This window comes from Danio rerio, chromosome 20 (genome assembly GCF_052040795.2).
Source record: "Danio rerio strain M-AB ecotype USA chromosome 20, GRCz13ab, whole genome shotgun sequence".
NCBI lineage: Eukaryota > Metazoa > Chordata > Actinopteri > Cypriniformes > Danionidae > Danio > Danio rerio.
This window is the reverse complement of record NC_141040.1, coordinates 38656961-38681151: the sequence shown is the minus strand read 5'-3', so window position 1 is coordinate 38681151 and position 24191 is coordinate 38656961. Positions and strand designations below refer to the sequence as shown.

The window sequence follows — 24191 nt, the reverse complement described above, 5'->3', positions numbered from 1 at the left end:
ACTTCTGATTCAGTCGCCTATGGGAGATATGACTAGGAATGATAAACGGCAGAAAATGGTCAAACTACTTGCTCAACAAACAAATGTTTGCATGACTATACAGACCAAGTAGAATAATATAATAAGAAAATATTAAATTGCAACATCAAGCAGCGTAATGAGCAGTTTTTAACGTCAAAAAATGAATGGAAGTGAATAAGACCGGAACTCTCGAGCCAAAAAGATTCAAATCCTGATACTGATTTGTATAAAATATATCTTTTACAGAAATAAATAATTTGATATTGCTGTGGAAACCATACTTTTCAGGATTGGTTGATGGACAACATTTAGTGCATTTATTTGAAGAGGAAACATTTTATGACATTATGAAAGTCACTTTTGACCAACTCTGCCTAATAAATGTCTTAATTTAAGTATTTTTTTAAATCACACAAACTCCAAACATTTAAGCAGCACTGAACTCTACCGTCAGATTAAAATACTGCTTCCTCAAAACCAAATCAGATTACTATTACCATTTTAAAGGTTTAACAAAGCAACATCCTACTCAGTGGAAACTGATTAAGTACACCCTGGGGTTTGTAGACCCCTACTTGGAAATCACCTATCACCCATCATCTAATTAAAATGGTAAACCAAAATCTACTTTGAATAATTACTTGAGCCCTTGATAAAAGAGATGCCGTACAGTACATTGTTTAAGAATAAAACTACCCTGTAATGTTTATATGTTAGTTATTTAATAACATGTCTACTTGTCAAATAAATGGATTAAATGATAAATAAAAGGACAGACAGTATATAGTATGACAGATAGAACCGCTGACTTTCATCACTTTGATCTGAGAAACGAATAATTAAGCACCTAATTAACATAATCTATGTCAAACCACTTGAAAGATCTTAGAGACTCCTAAAAGCCAGAGAACATCCATCGCACATCACATTATTGCCCCACGGAGAGCGACTGAAGTCTGCAACGAGCAAAAGAAACATAAACAGATGGACTTACACACACAGCTGACCGAGGGTGTCAACAACTCCACCATTTCCACAACGATCCACCCACTAAGGTGTGCATATCATGGGGGATGGGCCTATGCTAATGAGTTTGTAACGTTCTTCTTTGTTTTTATACGGAAAGTCTTTCCACATAGAAGGAAAATCCAGCTTTATCACATGTAAACATGCCCAACAGCAATAGACATCAGAAGATTCCTGAGTCATGACCACCTGCTCTAGGTCACTCACAATCACACATGTGGTCAGCTGAAGAGTCAACTCCCCCATACTGACAAATGGTGTGCTTGAACGCTGTTTAAACAGTGATATTGCATAAATGGAGGGGAACAGTTTAGAATTCCCATTCATTATGAGTAGCATTAAATGAACTTTCTGTTCTCAATTTAGTCAAGCAAAATGTTTCCGTGTATATTTTCAGCTTTACCATGAGGCAAACCAGACATTCTGCTCCCACATTTTTCAAATTACTGCGAGTTATGCCTGGATTCAAACACTAACAACAAACAAATCCCAAAGACATGGCGGAACACACAGAAATAGAACAAAAAAATCTGAAAGCAAACAGTCTTTCTTTGCTCTGTTAGAGGTGAATCCCTTACCTGCCACGATACAGAAATCCACTCATCCTCGTGGCATCCAAAACCACAGCAAAAGTTGAAAAAGAGCAGACAGGAACAAACTTAGCTCCTAAAGAAGGAAACAGCCAGGCTCTCTTCTGTGGCTCTGATCTCAATCCAGTGTTTTAGTGAAGAAATCTTCATTTCCAAAGACCAGGCTGGTCAGGAGTCCAACCAAACATAAGCACACACTCACACACACGCAGGGCTGCAATTTCTCCCTGGACAGCAGGCAGGAGACGGTCATTTGACGTGGCAAGGCCAGACCAGGAGTCAGCGAAACACACACACACAGAGGGCTGGTAAGTGGTAAACAGTACAGAGGTGAGAGTAAACACACACTCGGAGCGCCACTGGCTTGCCCTGAAAGAATGATCTGTTCGTGCACGCTCAAAGACAGGTTTCTCTGTGTATGTGTGGGGAGGAGTGTGTGTGTGTGTGTGTGTGTGTGTGTGTATGTGGTTTCCAACTACAAACCACATTGGGCCTTCCTGCCCAGGCTTGAGGAGCATCCTTTAAGTTGTAAATGGGCTATTCGCCCCTAGCTGTGACTGTCTATGAGCTGAGAGGAGGGGCAATGAGGAACACAGGCTCAGACAGGTCTGTAGGTAAAACACTGCATTTAAGAGGATTATCTCTATCTGCTGAAGATGAGGAATCTGATGTTACCAAGTTCAAAAAGACTTTGAAAGTCAAGTCAGCTGAGAAAGACAGATAAATATAGATATTTTTAAAATGGACACAACTGTGAGGTTCTGTCTCGCTCCATGATGATTTATAAAATCCACAGTGTGTGACTAAATACAAGGAGACAGAAATGGAAATTGCATCACATATTTTCCAGGGGAGTGGCTGATGATGACTTGTGTAACAGTTTAGTAAGAGGAATATTTATATGACTTTCGTACTACATGCAAACTTAAAGTCAAGTCACATAGTGTGCTATACCAGCCAGTGACCCCCAAAATAACAATGCCCGTAACTCACAAACCCTGAATTCCTCAGAGGTGGTTATAAATATACAAACGTTGCATACACAACAATAGGCCAATATAAACACGAGCATACTGACAGTTAGAGACCATAAGATATTATCCTCAAGGATCAGTTGTGGCCTGTATTTATTTTGAATGTACTTGATTGCCATAAAGGTGTTAGAAAGTTTAACCTGGTGCTATAAAATCAATCTTTGTTTTTATACAGAAAGTATTTCCACAGAGAAAGTTTAACCTGGTGCTATAAAATCAATCTGCTGCAGCTGATGCTATTGCTGTGTTGTTAAACGTAAACACACCAATCTTATAAATAATAATAATAATTTAAAGACTAATGGCTTTTCATTTGCAAGTTGTTGTTTTTTTTACTATTATAACTACTAGTTTTATCTAATGTGTGTTATGGTTAAAATATGGTAATTTTAATAGTTTTTTGGTTATCACCAAGCGACCCCCTGTCATTGTCCTGTGACCCTCTAGGGGGTCCCGACCCCCACTTTGGGAACCACTTTGCTACACAACACAGCTTAATTGAACATTATTTTACAACACTAATAGATACATGGTACTTTTAAAGGGATAGTTCAGAAAAAAAAGACAATTCTGTCATTAACTGCCACTCCTATTTGGCTTTCATCAAAATTCTTTGAAAACATGCAATTAAAAAGGTCAGGGACACAAATGCTTCACAATTATATCATAAAACTGGTTCATAGTGGAATTTATTATTAATACAACATTGATTCATAATTTGAATTAACCTATAAATATATAACTCATTTTTGCATTTTATTTTTTTGTGTATTTGCTTTAATTTGTATTATTATCTATTGATTTAGTTAGATTTATTCTAGTGTTTTAATGTGAGCATATTCATCGGGTCGACAAGATGGAATGAAATCAGTCAAGTCAGTGAGGTTGAACTGATTTGATTCTCATGTTTAACTCACTGTTTCAATGATTCATTAATAAATAATCACTTAATTTTCAGTCTGTGCCAATTATGTGGCTAAAAAAGGTGATTTGTCCCTTTTTTTGAAACTTGGAAACTTAATTTCCTATTTATTGTAATAATATTACAAAAATAGCCCAGCTGAAAGTCTGAATTTCATTTGTAATCTTTGGAATGATGTTAAAGTTAACAAATGATGACAGAATTTATAGTCCTGCATGAACTATCCCTTTAAAAAAACAAGCTTCTCTGAACAGTTATATCACCTTTTTTCCCAAGGTGCAGACTGACTCAAGCGAGAAATACCATTCAGGCATGTTACATAATTACGAAATCGTCCACCGGTTAAATAATTGACATTGGAAGAGACTGCTAACTGTTCATCATCATGTGTTCCTAATCAGCCGCATTTTATTCCTTATTAAGCATGCCATAAGTCTTCTCGCAGGCCTGGGAAATGTCACGCGTTACTCTTTCAAGAAAAGCCAGCATGCGACTGTGTTTGGAGTCTCTGAGAGGTTTCTCCTCAGCTTGACAGAATGATTAAAGATACTCGAGAGTTACGCAGTAAATAAATTAGATACAATAGTTGAATAGAATTTATATCTAAAAATACAGAAAAATCAAGCTAAAGCAAGGTATACGTTCAATAACAAGGAAAGAGGTAGTGTGTCTAACCCAGGAGCCACGATGACCCTGTAATTACCACTGAGACTGCACTATGTTTCCACCCTTCAATCTGAAATCCCTGTGTTTGAACAGCTGCCCAGGACCAGCTGCTTGGTGTACGACTAACGGGGAACCACAAGTCACACAGGACTCTGGAACTAAACCACAAACAGCCCATTTCATTTTATAAAAGTGGATTCTTTCATAGTGAGCACTTTGATAGCAGGTGATCCTAACAGTAATTACATCACTACATCTACTATTTTTATAGACCATAAACATATAGCAATAGTACCATAATATTTTTTTAAACATCATGTGAGTGAGATTTTTTCAAACATTAAGACATCTATGACCTCACATGTTATGGTTACGTTTACCGACTATTACATGTGGGCACAGCAGGCAGGCTTATGACTATTATTATTGAATATATTCAATTGGTTGAATTGTTCATGCTCCTATGTCTTGTATATAATGAATTCACAGCACTGACAAGGAAATTCTGGGTTGCCATATGTGTAGAATGAATCCCAGGCAATCCCTGCTCAGACTGATTAGAAACAGGACATGTCCTTCATTGTATATATACGTCTGTGTGTAAGGAGGAGGGAGGCGATGGACTCCGTAATTAACTCTGTCACATTTTTACAAGCTGTTAATGAACTTGTATAACTCCTACAATTTCTTGCTACATGTCCATCTGCGACAGTAGAATTAGAAGCAGACACAATATTGTGTCAATTACAATTAGAAAGCTATTAGGAAGCAGATGCAATGCTAAAAGTCATTATCAGAAGTGTTTGAACAGTCCTACTCATCCAGCACTGAAAATATTAATTAAAGTAAATGACACGGAGAGATCGTTGTAACTTCAAACAGCTGCTCTCACATTTGCTGTAGCATTTAACAGCAGTTTTGAGAAGAAATTGAATGTGTCTAAACACAGATTATGAAAATAAACATCATTTATGTCTAATAAGCTTTGTTTATTTTAGTGGTGTGTTCACACTCAGTTCCATACTTTGGTTCATTATTGGTTCAAAAAAGAGAAAAGAAAAAAAATTGAGCATTTGATTCTTTATATATTTATATTCTGCAGCAGAACTTACTAAACACCCCAAGCAATTTTGTACGCTGAGTGTTCTCATTCAATTTGTGCTCATATGATGCTATTTTTATCAGTACAGAATCCAAGAAGAGCTTAAAAATTAAGAATAGCGGCAATTATTCCTGCATCACACATATGATCTTCTGCAGGGAGACACATATCTGATGTCTGTATTGAACTGTTATGGGCAACATTGTGACTATTAAAAAAACTAAAATACTTGAGCATTCTGAGATTTTGCATCATCTTATATTCAGTGTGCAAATTATACATTGACAATCGGGAAGGGGGACTTTTTCGGTAGTTGCTTGGTAATACATGCTTCAGTAAATCAAATTTGTGAATGTATTTAAATGACATCTAATTTATTGATAAAATGTTTACGCTTTCAGTGTTTTGATGGATATTTTGCGACTATTTTAGAGGCTACTGTAGGTCTAACTATACAAAATATCTGTCTAATTTTCTTTTTTTAGGCTACATGCAGATGTAAACACCAATTTTACAAGAGACATGTTTTGCGAATACTTAAGATGTCTTTCTGTGCTCTAGAACTATCCGTTTCAGACTGTTGAATGTTATTAGCCCTAGCATTGATTGGCATGATTATGCATTCACAATGGTATGAACCATTATGGGGGGGTCAAATGTATATTTATATTATCCATTTTTAATTATTGATATATAAGATATAGATCGGAGATCTGAGAAAGCTGATCTCTGATCTATATCTTATAATCTGAGACCCAGAAAAACTCCCCACCCACCAGCCCTGTAATTCGCACCCTGGTTATATCATGTTCTGATTTTTTTTTTAAGACATCTTTGGTGCATGTTGGAGCACATATTTTATCCTAACTGTATAAGGTTTGTGCAAAAGGAAACCGATACCAATCTTTTTAGTAGTATACATTTTTGGTGGTGTCAAGGATGGGATGGCAGCATTCACACATTCAAATAAACCATGTCAACAAATCCATTTTATTATAACAAAGTCAGTCAATTGTGAACACAACCCAGATCAATAATATAACTTGACCATAAAACAGGATTACTAACATTATGAGAAAAAAACATGTTTAAATGGTTAAATATACCCTCAGGAATGCAATTCTGATTCTGAAACCTGCCAGAGCATGATTGGTCTAATTTTGATTAGCAGTTGCCTTTTTTGTTCCAAACACCTGGCAACCCTAATCAAAAAGGTCAAACATCAGAGGTGAGAACTATGGATGAACTATCAATAATGTAAAGGTAATTTTTCACACTAAAGCTTTTTTCTTTCTTTCTTTCTTTCTTTCTTTCTTTCTTTCTTTCTTTCTTTCTTTCTTTTATTTTTTTTGTATGTATAATGCTACAAAAAGCAATGTGACGCCAATATTAGTTTCGCAAACATCTGTTTACATTTCTGCAAATACACTTCCACTTATGTTTCTTATCACTGAGACAGTTTCAACACTAATCTAGACAAGCACTTGATAAGTGGGATTGGAAGCCTTATCCTAATTATTCTTCATTCATACTAAGTGGATTGTAAAATGTTCAAAGAACAATGAACCTCACAGGAACAAACACAGACTTACCTTTCAACAGACCTATAATATCTATCAATACTGTGATTAACAGATACTTGCATTTTCTGTCAACACAAAGTCTAGCGTGGTTATAATTTTGATGCCTGTTCAGCTTATAAAACAAGACAGTGTCTAAACACACACCGAAAATGCTGCTTTGGCGTGCTTACACGTCTTATAACCATCACAAACAACACCATTTATCTTTAAAAAAAAAACAGATAAACCATCAACCACATCATTTTAAACTTAATATTAGCTACTAATTGCGGACTTGTAGACATACTGTACCTTTCAGCATCTCTCTGATGTCGCTTGTCGTCACACGGTGTCCTGTCCATATTAGTCCATCTCTTATCCGCTTCCTTTCATATCCACAATAGCACTTGATATCACGCCGTCAAATTACGGTAAATGAACCTGTCATTGTGCTGCAGATGTCAGAAATCGAGTCTCATTGCTTCAGATGCGAATGAGGATGCGCAGTTCATTGTCACAATGGTAGAGTCAGTGCAAGCAAACCCCCGCGGTCCAATAATACACTGCTGGCAGACAACGCTCCGGATACGGCACGCGTCAGGAGATGCTGAGAGAGAGCCTCGTGCTGCTGATTCTCTATGCTCAAAACAGCCATTCATCACAGAATCTAGGCAATGTTTTTGGTGGATAACTGTTTATTATTACGCCCTGAAAATAATGTAGCTACCGACGAATGTTCTGAAATTGCAGCCAAGTTTGGCAAATGTAACTGTCCCCCATTAAATAATTAGCATAGCTAAAACTACAAGAGCGTGAGCCTATTAAAATAAATATAATAATAAAACTATTTAATACGATAACTGAAGATAACGACTAGCCTAATTTTTGACGAATCCGCCATTTTTAACGGCCAAAGTGTCGTCACTTAGCAAAAATCAACGAAGATGCTAACATTGCGTTACTGCAAAGTTCCTGGTTCCCAAACAAGACCAAGATCTAAATTTACAGACAATTGGATGCTTTAACAGGTTATGTATTGGTTTGTGTGTTTATGCAATTGCAAAATATTTGTATGATAATTATTTATGCACAGCAGTTTTACTATAACATTAACGTTACCATTGTTAAACGACATGTAACGTTATCAAAGGCAAATCTAATTTGTGGTCACTGTGGTTTAAGAAGGTCTAGCTTGTTTAATTATAAAAGAACTATGGTTATTTTTTGTAAATAACCGTTAATTAGGTGTGCTAATTAACGTTGTATTAGGTTTTGTTAGTTTTAAAAAAAAGTCTGAACATTTCTGAAAACTTGAAAGTCTAGGCCTACAGATCGTAGTCTGTGACTCACAGATGACTTTAAACTTGCTAATTTCATATCGATATTTTATTTGTAAATATTAAATAGGTGACACGATGGCTCAGTGGTTAGCACTGACGCCTGAAAACAAGAAGATAGCTGGTACAGCATGTTCTCCTTTTGTTTGTGTGAATATGTGTGAATGCTCCGGTTTCCCCCACAGTCCAAAGACATGAGGTACAGGTGAATTGAATATACTAAATTGGCCTTAGTGTATGTGTTTGAATGAGTGTGTATGGATGTTACCCAGTACTGGGTTGAAGCTGGAAGGGCATCCACTGTGTAAAACATGCTGGTAGTTCATTCCGCTGTGGTGACCCTGATGAATATTGGGACTAAGCTGAAGGAAAATAAATGATAATTGAATAATGTGTACTAGTCAATGCTGCCATAAATTATCCTACATTATTCTACATTCTAACAAATTATGATCACTACAGCCATATTTTTAAAATAAGTAATAAAACAAATGTAATTTATAAGAACATTAAAGAGACAAAGTTAGTGTACACAACAATGAAGAGCTTCAGGCCTTCATTAGTCCAAAAATCTGCTGTTTACTTTGGTATTTTTATCAAAATGTATCTAAAAAGGTTATCGCCTGCAGAAGCATCTTTTCTTTTGGCTGTGCTGATAAAAGATGTAACTAAATTTTGGACTGTTGGTCATTTCAGGAAAAAGAAGAAAAGCCTAAAATAGATTTTTATACTCTGTCACATCCATTATGAGCAAGCTTGAACTAACAGGGAAAATTGTTGAGTTACATCCTTAAAGAGACTTTGGTTACATAACTAAAGCAGAGTGAATAAACCTTTCTGTGTCCTCTCATTAAAGGCAAAGAAGAAAAAGATGAAACTGAAGAGCAGCTCATAGCTACAGGATATCAACAAAGTAAACAAGGTAAACTAAAAAGTTCACATCTTTATATTAAACATGAGTTTAAAGGAGTTAAGACCACTTTGGAAGATGATTACACAGTATGGTTTCACATGTGATTCAAGAAGTGAATTTAGCATAATACGGTTATCTGTTTCTGTCTTTGGTAAACATGGAAACAATTTTCACGACTGGAGCAACACTTTACTTGAAAAGCATAATTATGTGTTACTTACTAGTTAATTTAAACGAGCAAGCCAATTCTTCAAAATTTACCCACAACTGCATGATAATAAACAAATTGTTGTCAAATGTTTTGGGGTCACGAAAAACACATGGTACCTCTACAAACCACAGCCATCTAAAGTCATGCTGCTGGCTTCGGTTCTGTCTGATTTTTGAAGGCCACCTTGTGGCCAAGATTTGGTAAAGCAGGTAATCAGATTTACAAAAACAGCTGGACAAATCAGTTAAATTAATCAGATTCTCTCCTAATTATTTCAGACAGACAGTTTAGTGTCACTGTAGAAAAATCTGAGAAGATGAGCACAAAAAATCAGCAGGGAAAAAGAGCATAATTTCATAGCAAAAAATACCTTTTGGATTTTCTTGCCAATTTAAGGACATTAATTCAACCCTAAAACAACATGAATGTTAAGTCCTAATACATGTTAAACACCTGTTTAACATCTGTTAAAATGTTAAAATTTCAATAAGAAAACATCAGAAAAAATTTACTAAAAAAATAAAATTTTAGTTAAAAAATACCTGAAATATGGAAATAAACGTAAGGTTTCAGGCTGTATGAAAACTTAAAAACAAAGAAAAAAAGAAAAAAAAATGTGGTAAATAAAATAAAAATAAATGAATAAATTGAACGGTTAAAAAAATAAATAAAAACTGTAAAAACAGATGACCATAGCGTGTTTGTAAAAGCCTTTTTTGTACAAAGAATAAAGTGGGGTGAGGTGTTATTAAGTGCCCCTCCCAGTCTCCACCAGTCATCACTCTGTCCCTCAGTCATCCACGGGTTTGTTTGGAGCTGTCAAAACAGCCTGCGATTCGTCAGCCATTCCTCAATGTCTATGTTAATATTACACACTGCCCTCCGTGTCCACAGACTCCCATTTTTTGTTTTTCTAATTATCGATCTGCTCGCTGTCATCATGACCCCTGAGGGAAGAATCCATGTGGAGGCGAAATGGAGCCCAGAGTTGGCAGCGAGCGAACAAGTCCAGCGCACGAAAAGGGGAAATGCACCAAATTCCACTGTGCTCCCCTCAGAGCAGCAGGGCTGGAGCTCAAACTGCTGTTCCCAGCACAAGAAAAGCCTCATCTAGACAACAAAGCACAGAGATGGGCTTGTTTTATTATAGTCGTATCTACCGGAGTCTGAGACTTTGTTTGGCATGTGCACGCTAAATCACTGATTTAATTATAGTTTAAAGATATAGTGATGATCAGTCCTGAAAAATGATAATCTGATTCTTTTGTGTTAATTTAAATATTTATTTAAAAATATAATAAAAATTGTAATTAGACTTAAAATATGATAATATATAATCCGTAATACAATTAATTCATGATGCCTCATATTTTTATGCTGGCAAAACAAAGCTCTGATTATAATAAATAGTCTTTTTCATTCATAAGACCAATTGTCAGTTTTGGTATAGATGGTATTGGTTATCAAATTTAAATTCACCAAACTTCTAGCACAAGACATGAAATATAATTGAACATAGTTGATTGTTGAAATACTTAGTTGAAATATAGTTGATATAGTTAAAATATACTTTAATTTCCTTGTTCTTCAAAAAACATACTAGGAAAACCAATGAACTTGAAGCCAAACATTTTAATGTGTTTTTAAATAAAATAAAAAATATAAACTAATAATAATATAAATATTTTAAATGCTAAATATAATATTTAATTTATTAAAGCATTTGTAAAACATTGTATAACAGATTATATATTGTTTTTTTCCAAATTAACTTTTCCAAAGCTTCTAGCCCAATACATGAAATTTAGTTTATAGTTGAAATAGTTTGTTAAAATGTAGTTGAAGGTTTTAGAAACATATAGGAAAACCAATGAACTTGTAGCCAAAATTGTTATTGTGTTTTTAAATTAAAATAATAATAATTCTAGTTATAATAAAACTTTAATGTTATTATATAAAAAAATAAATATTCTTTATATAAAAATGCCAAAAATATATCTCGTATTAAATTCTAAATATAACATTTTATTTATCTAAAGCAGTTGCAAAACATTTTAAAACAGGTTACATTTTGTATAGTATTTGATAATATATAATCAACAATACTAATTTATAAATAAAACGAATTAATTATGCCTCAAATTTTTATGCTGGCAAAATATAGCTCTGATTATATAATAAATACTAATTTTCATTTAGTTTTCAAATTTTTATTTAATTTAATTTTTTAGAAATGTTATTGTGTTAGCAAATTTAAATTCACCAAACTTTTAGCACAATACATGAAATATAGTTGAATACAGCTTATAGTTGGTATACTTAAAATTGAAGTTCCTTTTTCAGAAACATACAACGGAAACCAATGAACTTGAAGCCAAACTTTTTAATGTGTTCTTATAAAAAAAATTAAATATATATATAATATAACTTATAATAGTTAGTAAAACTTTAATATTTAAATGCTAAATATAATATTTCATTTATTAAAGCATTTGTAGAACATTGTAAAACAGATTATATATTGTGTTTTACCATATGTTTTTTCTTTGCAAAGCTTCTCGCACTTGACATGAAATTTAGTTGATAGTTAAAATAGTTTTTTGAAATTTAGTTAATATAATTTGTCGAATTTCCTTTTTATCAGAAACATACTAAGGAAACCTATAAAATTGAAGGCAAAAATGTTTTTTTGTATTTTTAAATAATAAAAAAATATGAATATTCAATAAACCTTTAATATTGTTACATAAAAATGTATTTTCACATGTGAAAATCATTTGTAAAACAAAGCATATTATATTTTGTATATTATTTGATATATATATATATATAATCAATAGTACTAGTACTAGTAGTATATAATCAATAGTACTAATTCATAAATAAAACTAATTCTTCATACTCATATTTTTATTCTGGTAAAATAAAGCTCTAATAAGATAATAAATACTTATTTAATTTCCGTTTTATATAGAGGTTATGTGTTTTTAAATGTAAATATACCAAGCTTTCAGCTCAAGACATGGGAGTTACAGTTAATTTTCCTTTTCTAGAATCATACTAAAGAAGCCACTTAACTTGAAGCCAAAAATGTAATTGTGTTTATTATTGAAATGTAATAATTCAATTGAATTAATAATTAAATAAAACGTGTGTTTTATGTCAGCAAAAATATAGGTTCTATTAAATGATAAATATAATATTTCATTTACCAAAACAGTTCTAAAACAATGTAAAACAGATTATATTTTTTACCAAAGATAAATTTGTAAAGCATCTCGCACAAGACACGAAAGTTACAGTTGGATTTCCTTTGTTTCTGAAACATACTACGGAAAACCAAAGAATTGCTCCATCCCTGGGAGCCAAAATAGGTCCATTGGCGCATAAATCTTCTCTAAAGATATTCTTGAATGTTGCAGTGTAATATTTCATTAATTCAAAAGGCGGTGGAATGCTTTTCATTAAATACAGACAGATGGTTTCTAGGTTTTCCCTTAGTGTACGAGTTGAATATGAACCAAGACGTCATGCTCACCTGTGGGTTTTTTGGGGCCGCCTGCTATCAATGAATGCCAGTATAAAAACATCAACAAAGTGAGTTTTAAATACTTGCGCATTTCTTTATGAGCCAAATGATTTACAAGCCTCTCTGGATACATGCATGAAAAATATTACAATTTATTCATAGGCCCTTGTAAAGAGGTGACTTTTGATTAATAATGTTAAACAAAGCCTAATTTCTCAAATGTCACGTACATCGTCTCTTTAAATTTTAAAACATTCCAGATGTGCTGGACTTAAAATGATTAGCATGCACATTTGAAACAGTATCTAGTTACCGGCTTAAAGAATGCTATATTCATTAGTGGAAGTGAACGTTTTAGGAATGCACTTCTTTAAATTTGCACTACAATTCGGTTTTTAAAATCCCATTAATCCCTGATTTCAGCTCAGAGCTGTAAAGTGGATATTTGTATGCTCTTACAGTACCACCATTGAATATAAATGATTTCTAAGTCAGTCATTCTTTATTAATGCTTCATGTTGTAGCAACACTCACTATGAATATTTCAGCTGAGTAAGAATGAATTGACTTCTGGGTTTGATCAAATATAGCAATGAATGAGTCCAAAAACATTATGCCCATTATAGAGCATTTAACATTCCTGTTTTCTTAAGGTCATTATTTGACAATACTAATTAGGCCATTTTGCATGGAACGTGCAAACACTTAATGTGTAATTCAAAATGAACCAATACATTCACGTAAGCTTGCAAGCAACTCTAATAGGAAAAGGTTTAAATACTTGCTAATTTTCCTGTGGGTCAACTGGGTTGTCCTTTTTTTTTTTTTTTTTTTTTCAATCCTCTGTGCTTTTCCATTCTTTTTCATATGTTATCATGATAGAAGTACATGCTAGACTGGTTTTAGCATTTTATAATAAATATATATTTACTTTAAAAGAATATGGGAAGAGATTTGAATCTTACAATTGATGACGAAGCATGGCATGGAGTTTTAAAGAATGTTAAAACAGCATTTAGAGATGCTAAAATACAGCTTAGTTTAAAATTATACACCGTTTTTACTGGACTTATTTCAGACTGTTTAAACTCGGGTTAAAATATACATTTTATTGTTCGAGATGTAAAATCGAGAATGGTGATTTAGTTCATGCTCTATGGTCCTAGACTGTTTGTACTAGGTGGTTGGGCAGACAACAAAATAAATTATGAAAACATAAAATCCTGGGTCCAAACCAGTTTATTGATTGGCAGACAAATAATTCTTAGGAGCTGGAAATCAGAAGATGCCCCGTCCCTTCATGAATGGGCAGTAGAACTTGCTAGAGTGGCCGCATTTGAAAAAATGTCTTATACGCAAGTGGACAAGCTAAACCTATAAAAATGGTACTTAACCTGTTTAGAAATAGAACCATAAAAATGTGTGAGAAATATACTGATTGTGACAGTGTAAATGTGGTATGTTATTGACTGAACTTACCTATTTGTTTTTTTTTTTTTTTATTGTATTTTGTTTTCATTTTCTCTTCATTATATAAAAATGGAGGCTTTATCTGTATTTAATGATAGCCAAGCCGGGACCTTAAAGTTGTAGTTAGGGATTAGTTTGGGTTGGGTTTGTTAATAGAGTAAAATGTTGATTCTTTACAGAGTTGTATTCTGTATTCCATTCTGAAATTTACCTGAGAATCAATAAAATTGTTAATCACTAAAATATATATTTACTGGGTAAATTAATTACAAATTATGTGATGAAAATTGTTAGTAAAACAATTAAGTAATCCCTTTTCAGTATTAGGAAATGCATTCTGATTTATAATGATATTATGATTTATTTAAGAGGAATTTTAGCCTAACATATCTATAACATTGAAATTACAATAGCATTTCAAGTAAATATTTTAGGTCAAAAGAAATTTAATAAAAAAGCTGTGAATGACTGATTCAAAACTAAACTATATGAAACAGTATGATCTATTCTTTTTTATAATGGACAATAAAAGGAGAATTAAGAAAAAAGTTGATGAACTGTTGTGTGCATACAACCATGTATTCCATAAAATAACAGTAATCTGAATTTGAGCATTTTAAAACAATGTACTGTAATCTGATTATAAGACTACATGTTTAGAATCTGATTGAATAATCCAGATCACGTGTATGTGTCAGGCACTATACAATACATTTTCCTCCACTTCACTATTTTTAACCACTAATTGGTTTTGTACACAAACAGGAGCTAGATGAACATTTCTGACTGTTTCTTGTGTATTGATTCTGCTGTGTCTTTTGCATGACACGGCATTCTGAAAATGCATTGCTCAAGCTAAAAGAAGCTTAAAGGTTTAAAAGACCTTCCAGTACCATGTGTCTCTTTTTTTTAAATACAAAAAGTTCTGCCAAGCAAGGTGTGAAAACGGCTTGTTCACTGTTTTTCTGTGCAAACATGGATTCGATCAACAGTTTTGACACTGCGCACCAAAACATGTTATTTTTTATATACCTTACTTTGATTATTTACAGCTACTCAGCTAAGATAAAAAGGGCTGTCATATTTCCTAGTTCCTCTGAAAGGCCTGTCCTCAAGAGGCTCTGATAGGTCAGCTAACCTAATGTGCTGTGATTCGAGGATTGGCTCCACGTCATGCCCCTACAAGCACACGTTTTTTGCTGTGCAAACAGTCGTATCAGTTTGCCTGAATCAGAAAATGAAGAACACACAGCTAAACCTCACGCCTGCTCTCTAAAATAAAATCTAACAAGTGTCTTTCACATATATTCAGAATAAGCATATGTAAGTAATATAAAAGTTCTCAAATCTTGTGATTTTTTAATTTGAGATGTAGAAGGTACGGAAAGTGACCACATAGAGAGACATTGAAAGCATTTGCATAGAGAGACACTGAAAGCACTGCTTAAGATTGTGGGTGGTTACAGGGGTTTGACTAATACATATGAATTTGTGGCTAAATCGTTAACGGTGCCAAACAGCATTTCCCATTGTTTACATCCTAAAAATACTTAGAGGTTGTGGCTCACAATCCATAGCCTCGTCAGTAGAAGGAGTTTTTAGCCGAACCCAGTGCTGAACTGGAAGAGATTCTGGAAGCTCTTCTTTGTCAAATGCTTGCTATATATTTATTCATTCATTAATTTTAGGCTTAGTCCCTTTATTAATCTGGGGTCGCCACAGCTGAATAAACCGCCCCTTGCTATATATATTTTTATAATTCTCTGGAACACAATTAAAAATAAACTGTGGGCACTTCTGTGTCATTTCCTTTGAAAGTCCAAATATAGAAACAAAACACGCTCTGAGGAAATAGCAGTGTTTGTAGTACATTTTAGCTTTCTCTGCTACATTACAGCGCCTCCAGCCACACCCCTTTGCTGCACTTATTTGATATCTCTAACCCTGATTTTATTTGTTTGTAGTCCCCAATCTTTGTTTGCTGTAGGCTTTGCTAAGCTAACTCTGTAAACGCCAATGTCTTCGTTTGCATTCAGAGGTGTTTTTTATGTTCACACAGCTACATTACACTGAAGTATAAAATTTGATATTATAGTGGACCACCTTTTTAAATAACAACATGTGCATTAAAAAATGTAACTCTAAAAGTTCAAAATACCAAAATGCTGTGAACGGCCTATAAGCTCTCTGAATTGAAGAATGCTGTAGAGCTATCAGAACATAAATAAACTGACGGGAAATAAAATCAAATTCTCCTTTCCTTCATCAAAATGAAACAACACAGAAGTAGATGAATACATTTATTTTTACAGCATCTAATCCTGACATTAATGCCTTTGTTTAATAAAAACCAACAATTTGCTTTCATCAATTCCAGCTAATTAAAACAGACTGAGCAGAATAAATGCTTGCATTAAGTTTTCTCTGTTCTGCACTTGCTTCTCCTAGCGTCTCTTTCTTTTTTATTCTCTCTTTGCAAGCGTGTGTGTGTGTGTGTGTATGTGCTGTGCTGTGTGCGTGCATGCACATGTCAGTGTGTGTGCCAGTAGAGAAAATTAAACACAGACTTTCCGTGGCAGGCGTCATCCCCAAATTGCACATTTGGTGGGGAATTTGACCTGGCTCGAGATGTGACAATAATATTCATTTCAGCAAGTATACCCCACTGCACCCCTATTTACACGCAGTAGAGATCCTTTCTGAAATAGAAAACCAACCCCAAGCAAACGCAGAGCAAAGAGAGGAATGATTGAGGGAGAGAGAAAATAATTTCTCCCAGTTTTGGAAGATAGAAACCAATGGTAAGCAGATCTAAGAGTAGTCTGTTTGGAGAAGATATGATGGATTGGGGCTTTAAGAAAGATTAATGGCTAGATTACTTCCTCCCTGTAAAGTTAAAACAATAGACTCTGCTATATGTAATACAAAACGAACTGTTACTTAAAGTGAAGGGGTATTCCTAAAACAAAAGCTTTTGACCTTTTCTTTTGATACGTATGCTTGCTTGACCTCATCCCATGTATTTCCATCACTTTTGTCTTCATAACTTTGATTTCTTCTCCTATGCGACTATATTTAAGTTTGAAACTGCACAGGGCTGGTCAACAATTGGCTTCCTTGCATAACATATTTCATGAAGAACGGATCAACTGTCTGAATTTAAATCCTAAATTATCCTCTTCAGGAATGACCTTTCTTTAAAACCTGAGGAAATGGTGTGACAAAAGCTATTTGCTTTGTCCTGCGGTTTTAACAGGCACTAGAGGGATTGAGGTGCGCGGTGGATGTTGACCTTTGTGTTTGACTTGGGCGCCGTTGTCACAGCGCTGCTTCCTCTCCAACAGGCCGGCGCCACCGTTGGGACTTTCTGTCATCTCGGCCCGACTGGCAAGAGTAATGAAAGCAGGAAGCCATCCAACTCAAATTAGTGATGGTTTAAACACTGGGGTCAGCCTAAACAGCCTGTTCCACACTTCTTGAATATATCAGCAAACGTGTGACAAGGCCTCAGATCCTGTCAGCAAAGTAAAGTGGGAACTTCATGTTGGATGTTTTTTGAACATTTTTTGGTTATATGCTAACATTTTAGTGAGAACAGCACCCTTTATTAGTGTTAAAAGGAAGTGTGCTTGTTTTAGACTAGGTATCTTGGAATGGACCTTGAAGTTTCCAGTGAAGCTTACCTAGTGTTGGCAAATCAAAGCATAAACAAATGTTATTTCTAACCACTTCCTTTCAATGAAAGTCTGCTCATTCAGATCCATCCAATGAATATTTTGCTACTGGTGCAACATGGCAAAGTAAATACTCTACATGATGGGGCTAATGAGCTTGTCATCTGTCATCTTTGAACTCAATACAAGAACACACAGCTTATATCTCACAGTTTTTTTCACTCAGAATTCAGAATGCAATTCAGTTTTACATTTTAATTTTTTATTGCAACTCAGTTTTTAAAACTCACAATACTGGCTTTTTTGCAACCCAGGCTTATTCTGAAAACTTACCGCTATATACATTTCTGGAGAGCACCAAATATGTGCCAGGAGGTATGTTTTTTGCAGTTTTTGTTTTCACGAATGCACCAGAGTGCCTGCTGTTCTTGTGTAAATCCACAAGAGGCCACTGTCGACTGACTGACTGAATAAATGACTGACTGGCTGTTTCTCAATATGTGGTCTTCATCGATCTTGCGTCGTCGTGTTCTCCTGTATAACGTCATCATCAACCGCCAAGGTTCAGTTCCAAAACTGCGTTCTTGATATCGAGGATTCGTCGATGCAGACTTGACCATCGAACTCGCTCTAAAAGTCCCAGAAGTCATTGCGACGAAATAAAGGAGGTGGGAAGCACCAATGTAGATTTATTATTAAAGTTCGGAGACAAAACTTACTTATCTCAGGAGGTTCCCTAAATGAGACGGTGAAAGTAAATATTAACATGAAAATCTTAATGAAAGCATGAACACAATAAGGTAGTTTATTTGCTCAAATTTATATTAAAATCTGTTTTATTTGTATTGTGCAAAGTATATTCGTAAGGTTTTTGTGCATGCTATATAATGAACATATATAACAGACTTTAACCCCGTCTTCGTGGTCAACTCCTCTCAAGTCTGCCAACACGGCGAGCTACCGGACAAACTGGTAACAGCAGCAAAGCTGTCCATATAAAAATAAGCAGTCAGCTGGTAAGCACGTAAAGGAACGGCCTCATACCGCCCCGTAGCACTCATTTTAAAGACGGAATACAGCCATACTTATTTCTGGCTACATAATTCGCGATCTCCAGAAATGTATATATATACTGTATATATTTCTTTTCCCCCAGTCTGGGTTTATACCTCACAATTTATCTTTTTTCTCTGTGTATTCAGAATATTAATAATATCCCAACATGGAAAAAAAGAAAAACGTGACTTTTTTTCTCTCTGGATTTTATAGGGCAAAAATTGCTATGTTAAAAAAGTCTAAATTGCAATACATAGAATAACAATAAAAACAAGACAAACATAAAAAAACAATAACTGTATATATAAAATTATTTATAAGTCGGTAAAAACACATCTGTGATACTCTGTGAATATTAACATCATACACTGTAAAAGATGCTTAATTTGTGGATTGAACATAAAACATTTGAGTTGTCCTCCCCAAAAACCAAATAATTGTATTGTTTCAGCTCATTTTAAATAAGTAGATTGAACAAACAGTAAAAACATACTTTTTTTAGTATAGTACTTAATTTTGCATCACACATTCTTGTAGCTGATGGTAGGTCTTCTATTATTTATTGACCCCTTCAAGGTCAACTCAATGTTTAAGTGTATTCCATTAGAAGGGTATTTTTTCTCCCTTTTTTTTAAACGCATTGCCAAACCACACAGAAGGAAAGACAGATTTTTGCTCTGAAGTAATTTGGCAAGAGAGAAAGATGTTTTGGTCTGTATTTCTTCTCAGTTCCACACTCCAGAACAGGCAGAGTTGAAAGCTGTCACCAGGCTAGGCCAGGGCTCACATGTGTTTTGCTCTGAGCCATGTAAACCCAAACCCCAATCCACTTCTCCATTGCCCCATTTATAAATAAAGGCCTTTTAACAATGCATATTTTGAATAGTTTAGCTGTTGAGGGAATACATGTGACTTTTTCGTGCAGTGGAAGCTGAAGTTGATTATATGGTGATGACGAAGACCGATGTCACATCAGCCACCAGCGTTGTGCATGCGGGCAGTTTGTTTAAAGGATAGAAATGAAAATACATATTCATCTGAGTCTGAGACGTCCAAACAGCCAGTTAACAACCCCCAAAAGTCTATTGCATGATAATTAACATGCTTTGATCTTGTAGAGACAACCTGTAATTACAGACAGCGAAAGCATAGCAAAATAGAAAGCTATATGGCTGTCACAAGGGGAGACACTGTCTTTGCTTTCAACAAGTTTGCTTGCTTTTTTTTGAAAGCACAAACACAGCAATGCAGTGGCAGTAATGTTTTATATAATAAAATTATTCTTTAAATTAAGTTAATTTTGGGTTGCATGTTGGCTTCCTTAGCATAAAACATATGTCATAGTATTTTGCGACCACTGATGAATCAGGAACTATACCAAAGGATAGTTAGTGCAGTGAGAAGTTAATTCTGAAAATGTAACTAAATATTAGCTTTATTATTTTCACTTGCAGGAACATAAAACCTCTTGATGCTGCTTGTATTGTAGGAGACACTCAGATTTTAAAAACACACCAATTCATTTTTTTAAGCTTCCAGTCTAATATACTGTTCACACAAAAAGTATTTTACCATTTTCTCAGAATGCAAAATCACATATGTCGTGCCAAGTGATGCACTATATGCTATGCACTATTAGCACTGCACTTTGTTCACAAACGTAAAATTATTTTTCCTTTAGCAACTTGTTATAGAGAATGTCAGAATCGGTCTATGCATAAATATGCAACTTCTCTTGAGTAGCCTTGGTACTTGTTTTAGCATTAAATTAAATATGAATGTGTGTAATATGAACTTATTCTGGATGTACTATATCCTGTGTCAGTGTCAGTTACATTGTTTTGCATTCACAAATCCTCTCCCATGACCTCATAGCTTTTTGTATAAGTAGGCCTACTGGGAAATCGGGCATAGGCTTGCTACTTTTGTAAATGCTGTTTTTCACCTACTACACAGTAAAAAAAAATGCAGGGTTTCACACAATTCATTCATGTTGTCCCAACACAAATTGATTAAGTTAGCTTGACACGTTTACAAATTTATTTGAATTTAACATTAAGAAATTAGGTTGTCCCAATGAAATCTCAAGAATTTTGTTGTTTCAGCTCATTTAAATAAAAAAATGTAAAAAATTTTTTTTGAGTATATATTGTAGGGAAGTAATCAATTTTGAATGCTTATGCTGATATTTTGTAGTTACAATATTTTCTTCTCCGTCTGAGAAATATATTACAGTGTTATTTTTTAGGTATGCGGTTCATTGTATATTTTAATAGTTTGACTTTTAATTTTTATTGTTTTAATTTTACATATTTCCAAAATACAAGAGTGAATTCTTACATTCATAAGCGAAGGAGAAATGGCTTTAAAATCGTTTTGAATTCATTGAGAGGAATAAAAATTGTTTTGTTGTAATCCTGAACACAGATTTAACCTTGACAATGACGTCCAATTTTAAAACTTGGAGGGAGACCTTGGATTGGCTTATTTTGGTAAGCTTTACATTGATGGTGTTTTTGCCTCTTTTGGTCAGTTGGCCTTTCAATTTTGTGCCCAAAAAAATGTCTACTTTCTATATGCACCTCCTGCTTCAGATCTGGACACCATACTGGGCGTAGATCCCTGTGCTAAAGGTTCAATTTCTAAATTATTTAATATAATTGTTAATCTGCAATTTCCTTCTGTTAACTTACGGTCCATCTGGTGTCAAGACATTGGAATTGACATTAACGAGGAGACAAGGAAAGCAGTCTTGAACAGGGTTAATTCTTCCTTAATCTGTGCACGTCACAGGCTCATAGTGCATAGAGCTCATTGGTCCAAGAGCAGGCTAGCTTGCATCAACCGGTTTATTGACCCTGAGTGCGATAGGTGTCATTCTGGTTCAGCTACTTCAATCCATATGTTTTGGTCCTGTCCTTCCCTGCTTTCTTTTTGGAGGCAAATTTTCCTCTCGTTGTCTGCTGTTATCACTGTTGATATTCCACCTTGTCCAGTTAATTTGGGGTTCTCCCACTCGGCCACACTTTACCCTCTCATTTTGTAGACTTTGTAGCCTTTATAACCCTTCTGGCTAGGCGATTAATTCTTCTGAACTGGAAGAGCCCTCACCCTCCTCAGACTTGTTGGATTAGAAATGTTTTTTTATTTGTGGGCGCCAATAACCGAGATGCTCGCGGCAACCCGGCTCGAGGTCCTTTGCCGATCGATCCCCTATCCTCTGCTTCCCACACTTTCCTGTCTGTACATCTCCACTGTCCTATAATTAAAGTAAAAAACCCTAAAAAATTTTTTTTTTTTTTCTTTATTTTATGAAATTAGAGAAACTTAGGTACTCTCTTTACCGATTTAGCATAATTTTCATTTAATTTTGGGAACCCCTTTGCATTCACAAACATGTCCAAACTTTTCAGCTTGACACTGCTCCTGATTCAGTCCACAGCCCCCAGCTCCCAGCTTGGTATTGGATACTAGTTCTGGTCAGCACATTGTAGACTTTTTTTCTGTGTGTACTAGTATTGCACTAGTATTTCATTTTATTTATTTTTAAAAATGTTACATTTACATTTTTTTATTTATTTTTTTTGCTCAAAATGCTCTTTAGTGTATTATTGTTACATGTTTATGTTGTCTTTTTGGATATTTTACAAATGTATAAATGTATAAATAAACATTAAAAAAAAACTTGGAGCTCTCTTATCTTTCAGGCAGTTGTATTCGTTCATGGCATATTGAGATTTAAAGTTCAGTCATATATTTGTTGAAAATAGTTAATAATAATAATGTGTGGTTACTATGGTTTAACTATACAACAACTTTTTATTGTAGTCAAGCCATTGATTTTCATAAGGGGCAACGTAAAATCACAGACGACCATTTCACTATATACTTAAAATGCCAATCACTCCATCTTAAAGGCCAAAGTGCTGTGTTTTTTTTGTCACAAAATGATTGCACGTTCTGTTGTAGCTGAACTCAGCAGGTGGATTGTGGTCTGTGAACTGTGCACGGCACAACCACATTTCATTCAACTCCGTTCAGCATCAGAGAATGTCAGCACACAATGCCGTCTTGGCATTGACTTCTACTGCACACTGTAAACAGCTGGACTATATTTCACAAAAGACAAGTAACTTTTCGTTTTTGCGCAAACCCCAATCCAAGCGCTCACATTAATAAACCGGCTGTGGCCACATGCTCTCATCGCCTCAGCCAATAGCCAGAGGGTTTACATGGAAGGCGGTAGATTTGTTATAGAGCGAAGGAAAAACGACAAGAAGAGAGACTCATGATTCAAGAGACAGAAAAGGTCACGGGAAGCAAGTAGACGCACGCATACTCAAACTTACTCCAAACATCTCCACCTTATACATATATCCACACACATGCTTGTTCAGACTCTTCCCCCCCATGCTCACTTTGACTGTCTCCTCTGTAATAGGCTCCAGATGTGGTGCTGAGGGGGTGAGGTGTTTGTATGTCATCTGCTCGGGCGGCTGCGCGTACACCCATCCGAGGGGGATGCTGTCAGCCCTGATGGAGGGGGCCCGGGCCCCAGGCCTGAGGTGGTGAGGCGAGCAGGTCACAGCCTACGCACATCTGGAAGCACTTCAGGTCAGCAGGGCCCAACTGCCTGAAAGGTGAGACGCTTCGACCTGACCTGAGCAGTGCAGCATGGAGAGCATGCAATAGTCTGGACCGAGAACAAGGCACTAGAATATACACACACATATATACACATGAGTCATATCACTAATCAACGCCCGTGGGTGTAAACACTAGTTTCGGAAAGCATTTTCGATAGGTTGGGCTGAGAATGACGGGAAATAATAACATCCTCATCCAACAACATTGAATTAGTCAATATTCTTGAATTTCGAGCAGTTACAATCTTGCTTTCTGTGAAAGGAAATAGCAACTGCGTGATTTATTTTACATCAGCAGGTGATTAAAGAATAAATATCACAAATGTATCTGTTTGGATCACATTGTGTTTTAGATGTTGGAATAAGTGATGATAATTTATTTTAATAAAGCTTTTATTTAGTTTCATAGACACGGGGGAAATATTACTGAAT

At 35.0% G+C, this 24191-nt stretch overlaps 1 protein-coding gene and 1 long non-coding RNA gene across 42 annotated transcripts in view; one reads left to right on the top strand and one right to left on the bottom strand.

Moving 5' to 3' along the window:
* Window positions 1-7458, bottom strand: part of pde4dip (phosphodiesterase 4D interacting protein) — a 107131-nt gene extending 99673 nt beyond the window's left edge. For 11 of the 14 annotated variants that reach the window (XM_087297585.1, XM_087297615.1, XM_087297618.1 and 8 more), the window contains 1 exon segment: window positions 1626-2021. Coding sequence is in view for 10 of the 14 variants with exons in the window: in XM_087297615.1 (XP_087153741.1) it covers window positions 1626-1651 (26 nt within the window). In the remaining 4 variants the exon portion in view is untranslated. 14 annotated transcript variants of the gene reach the window in all.
* Window positions 7427-24191, top strand: part of LOC103909331 (uncharacterized) — a 79632-nt gene continuing 62867 nt past the window's right edge. For all 28 annotated transcript variants that reach the window (XR_015518651.1, XR_015518646.1, XR_015518653.1 and 25 more), the window contains exons 1-3: window positions 7427-7951; window positions 9117-9182; window positions 23555-23753. This is a non-coding gene — a long non-coding RNA (uncharacterized LOC103909331). The remainder of the gene's footprint in view (window positions 7952-9116; window positions 9183-23554; window positions 23754-24191) is intronic.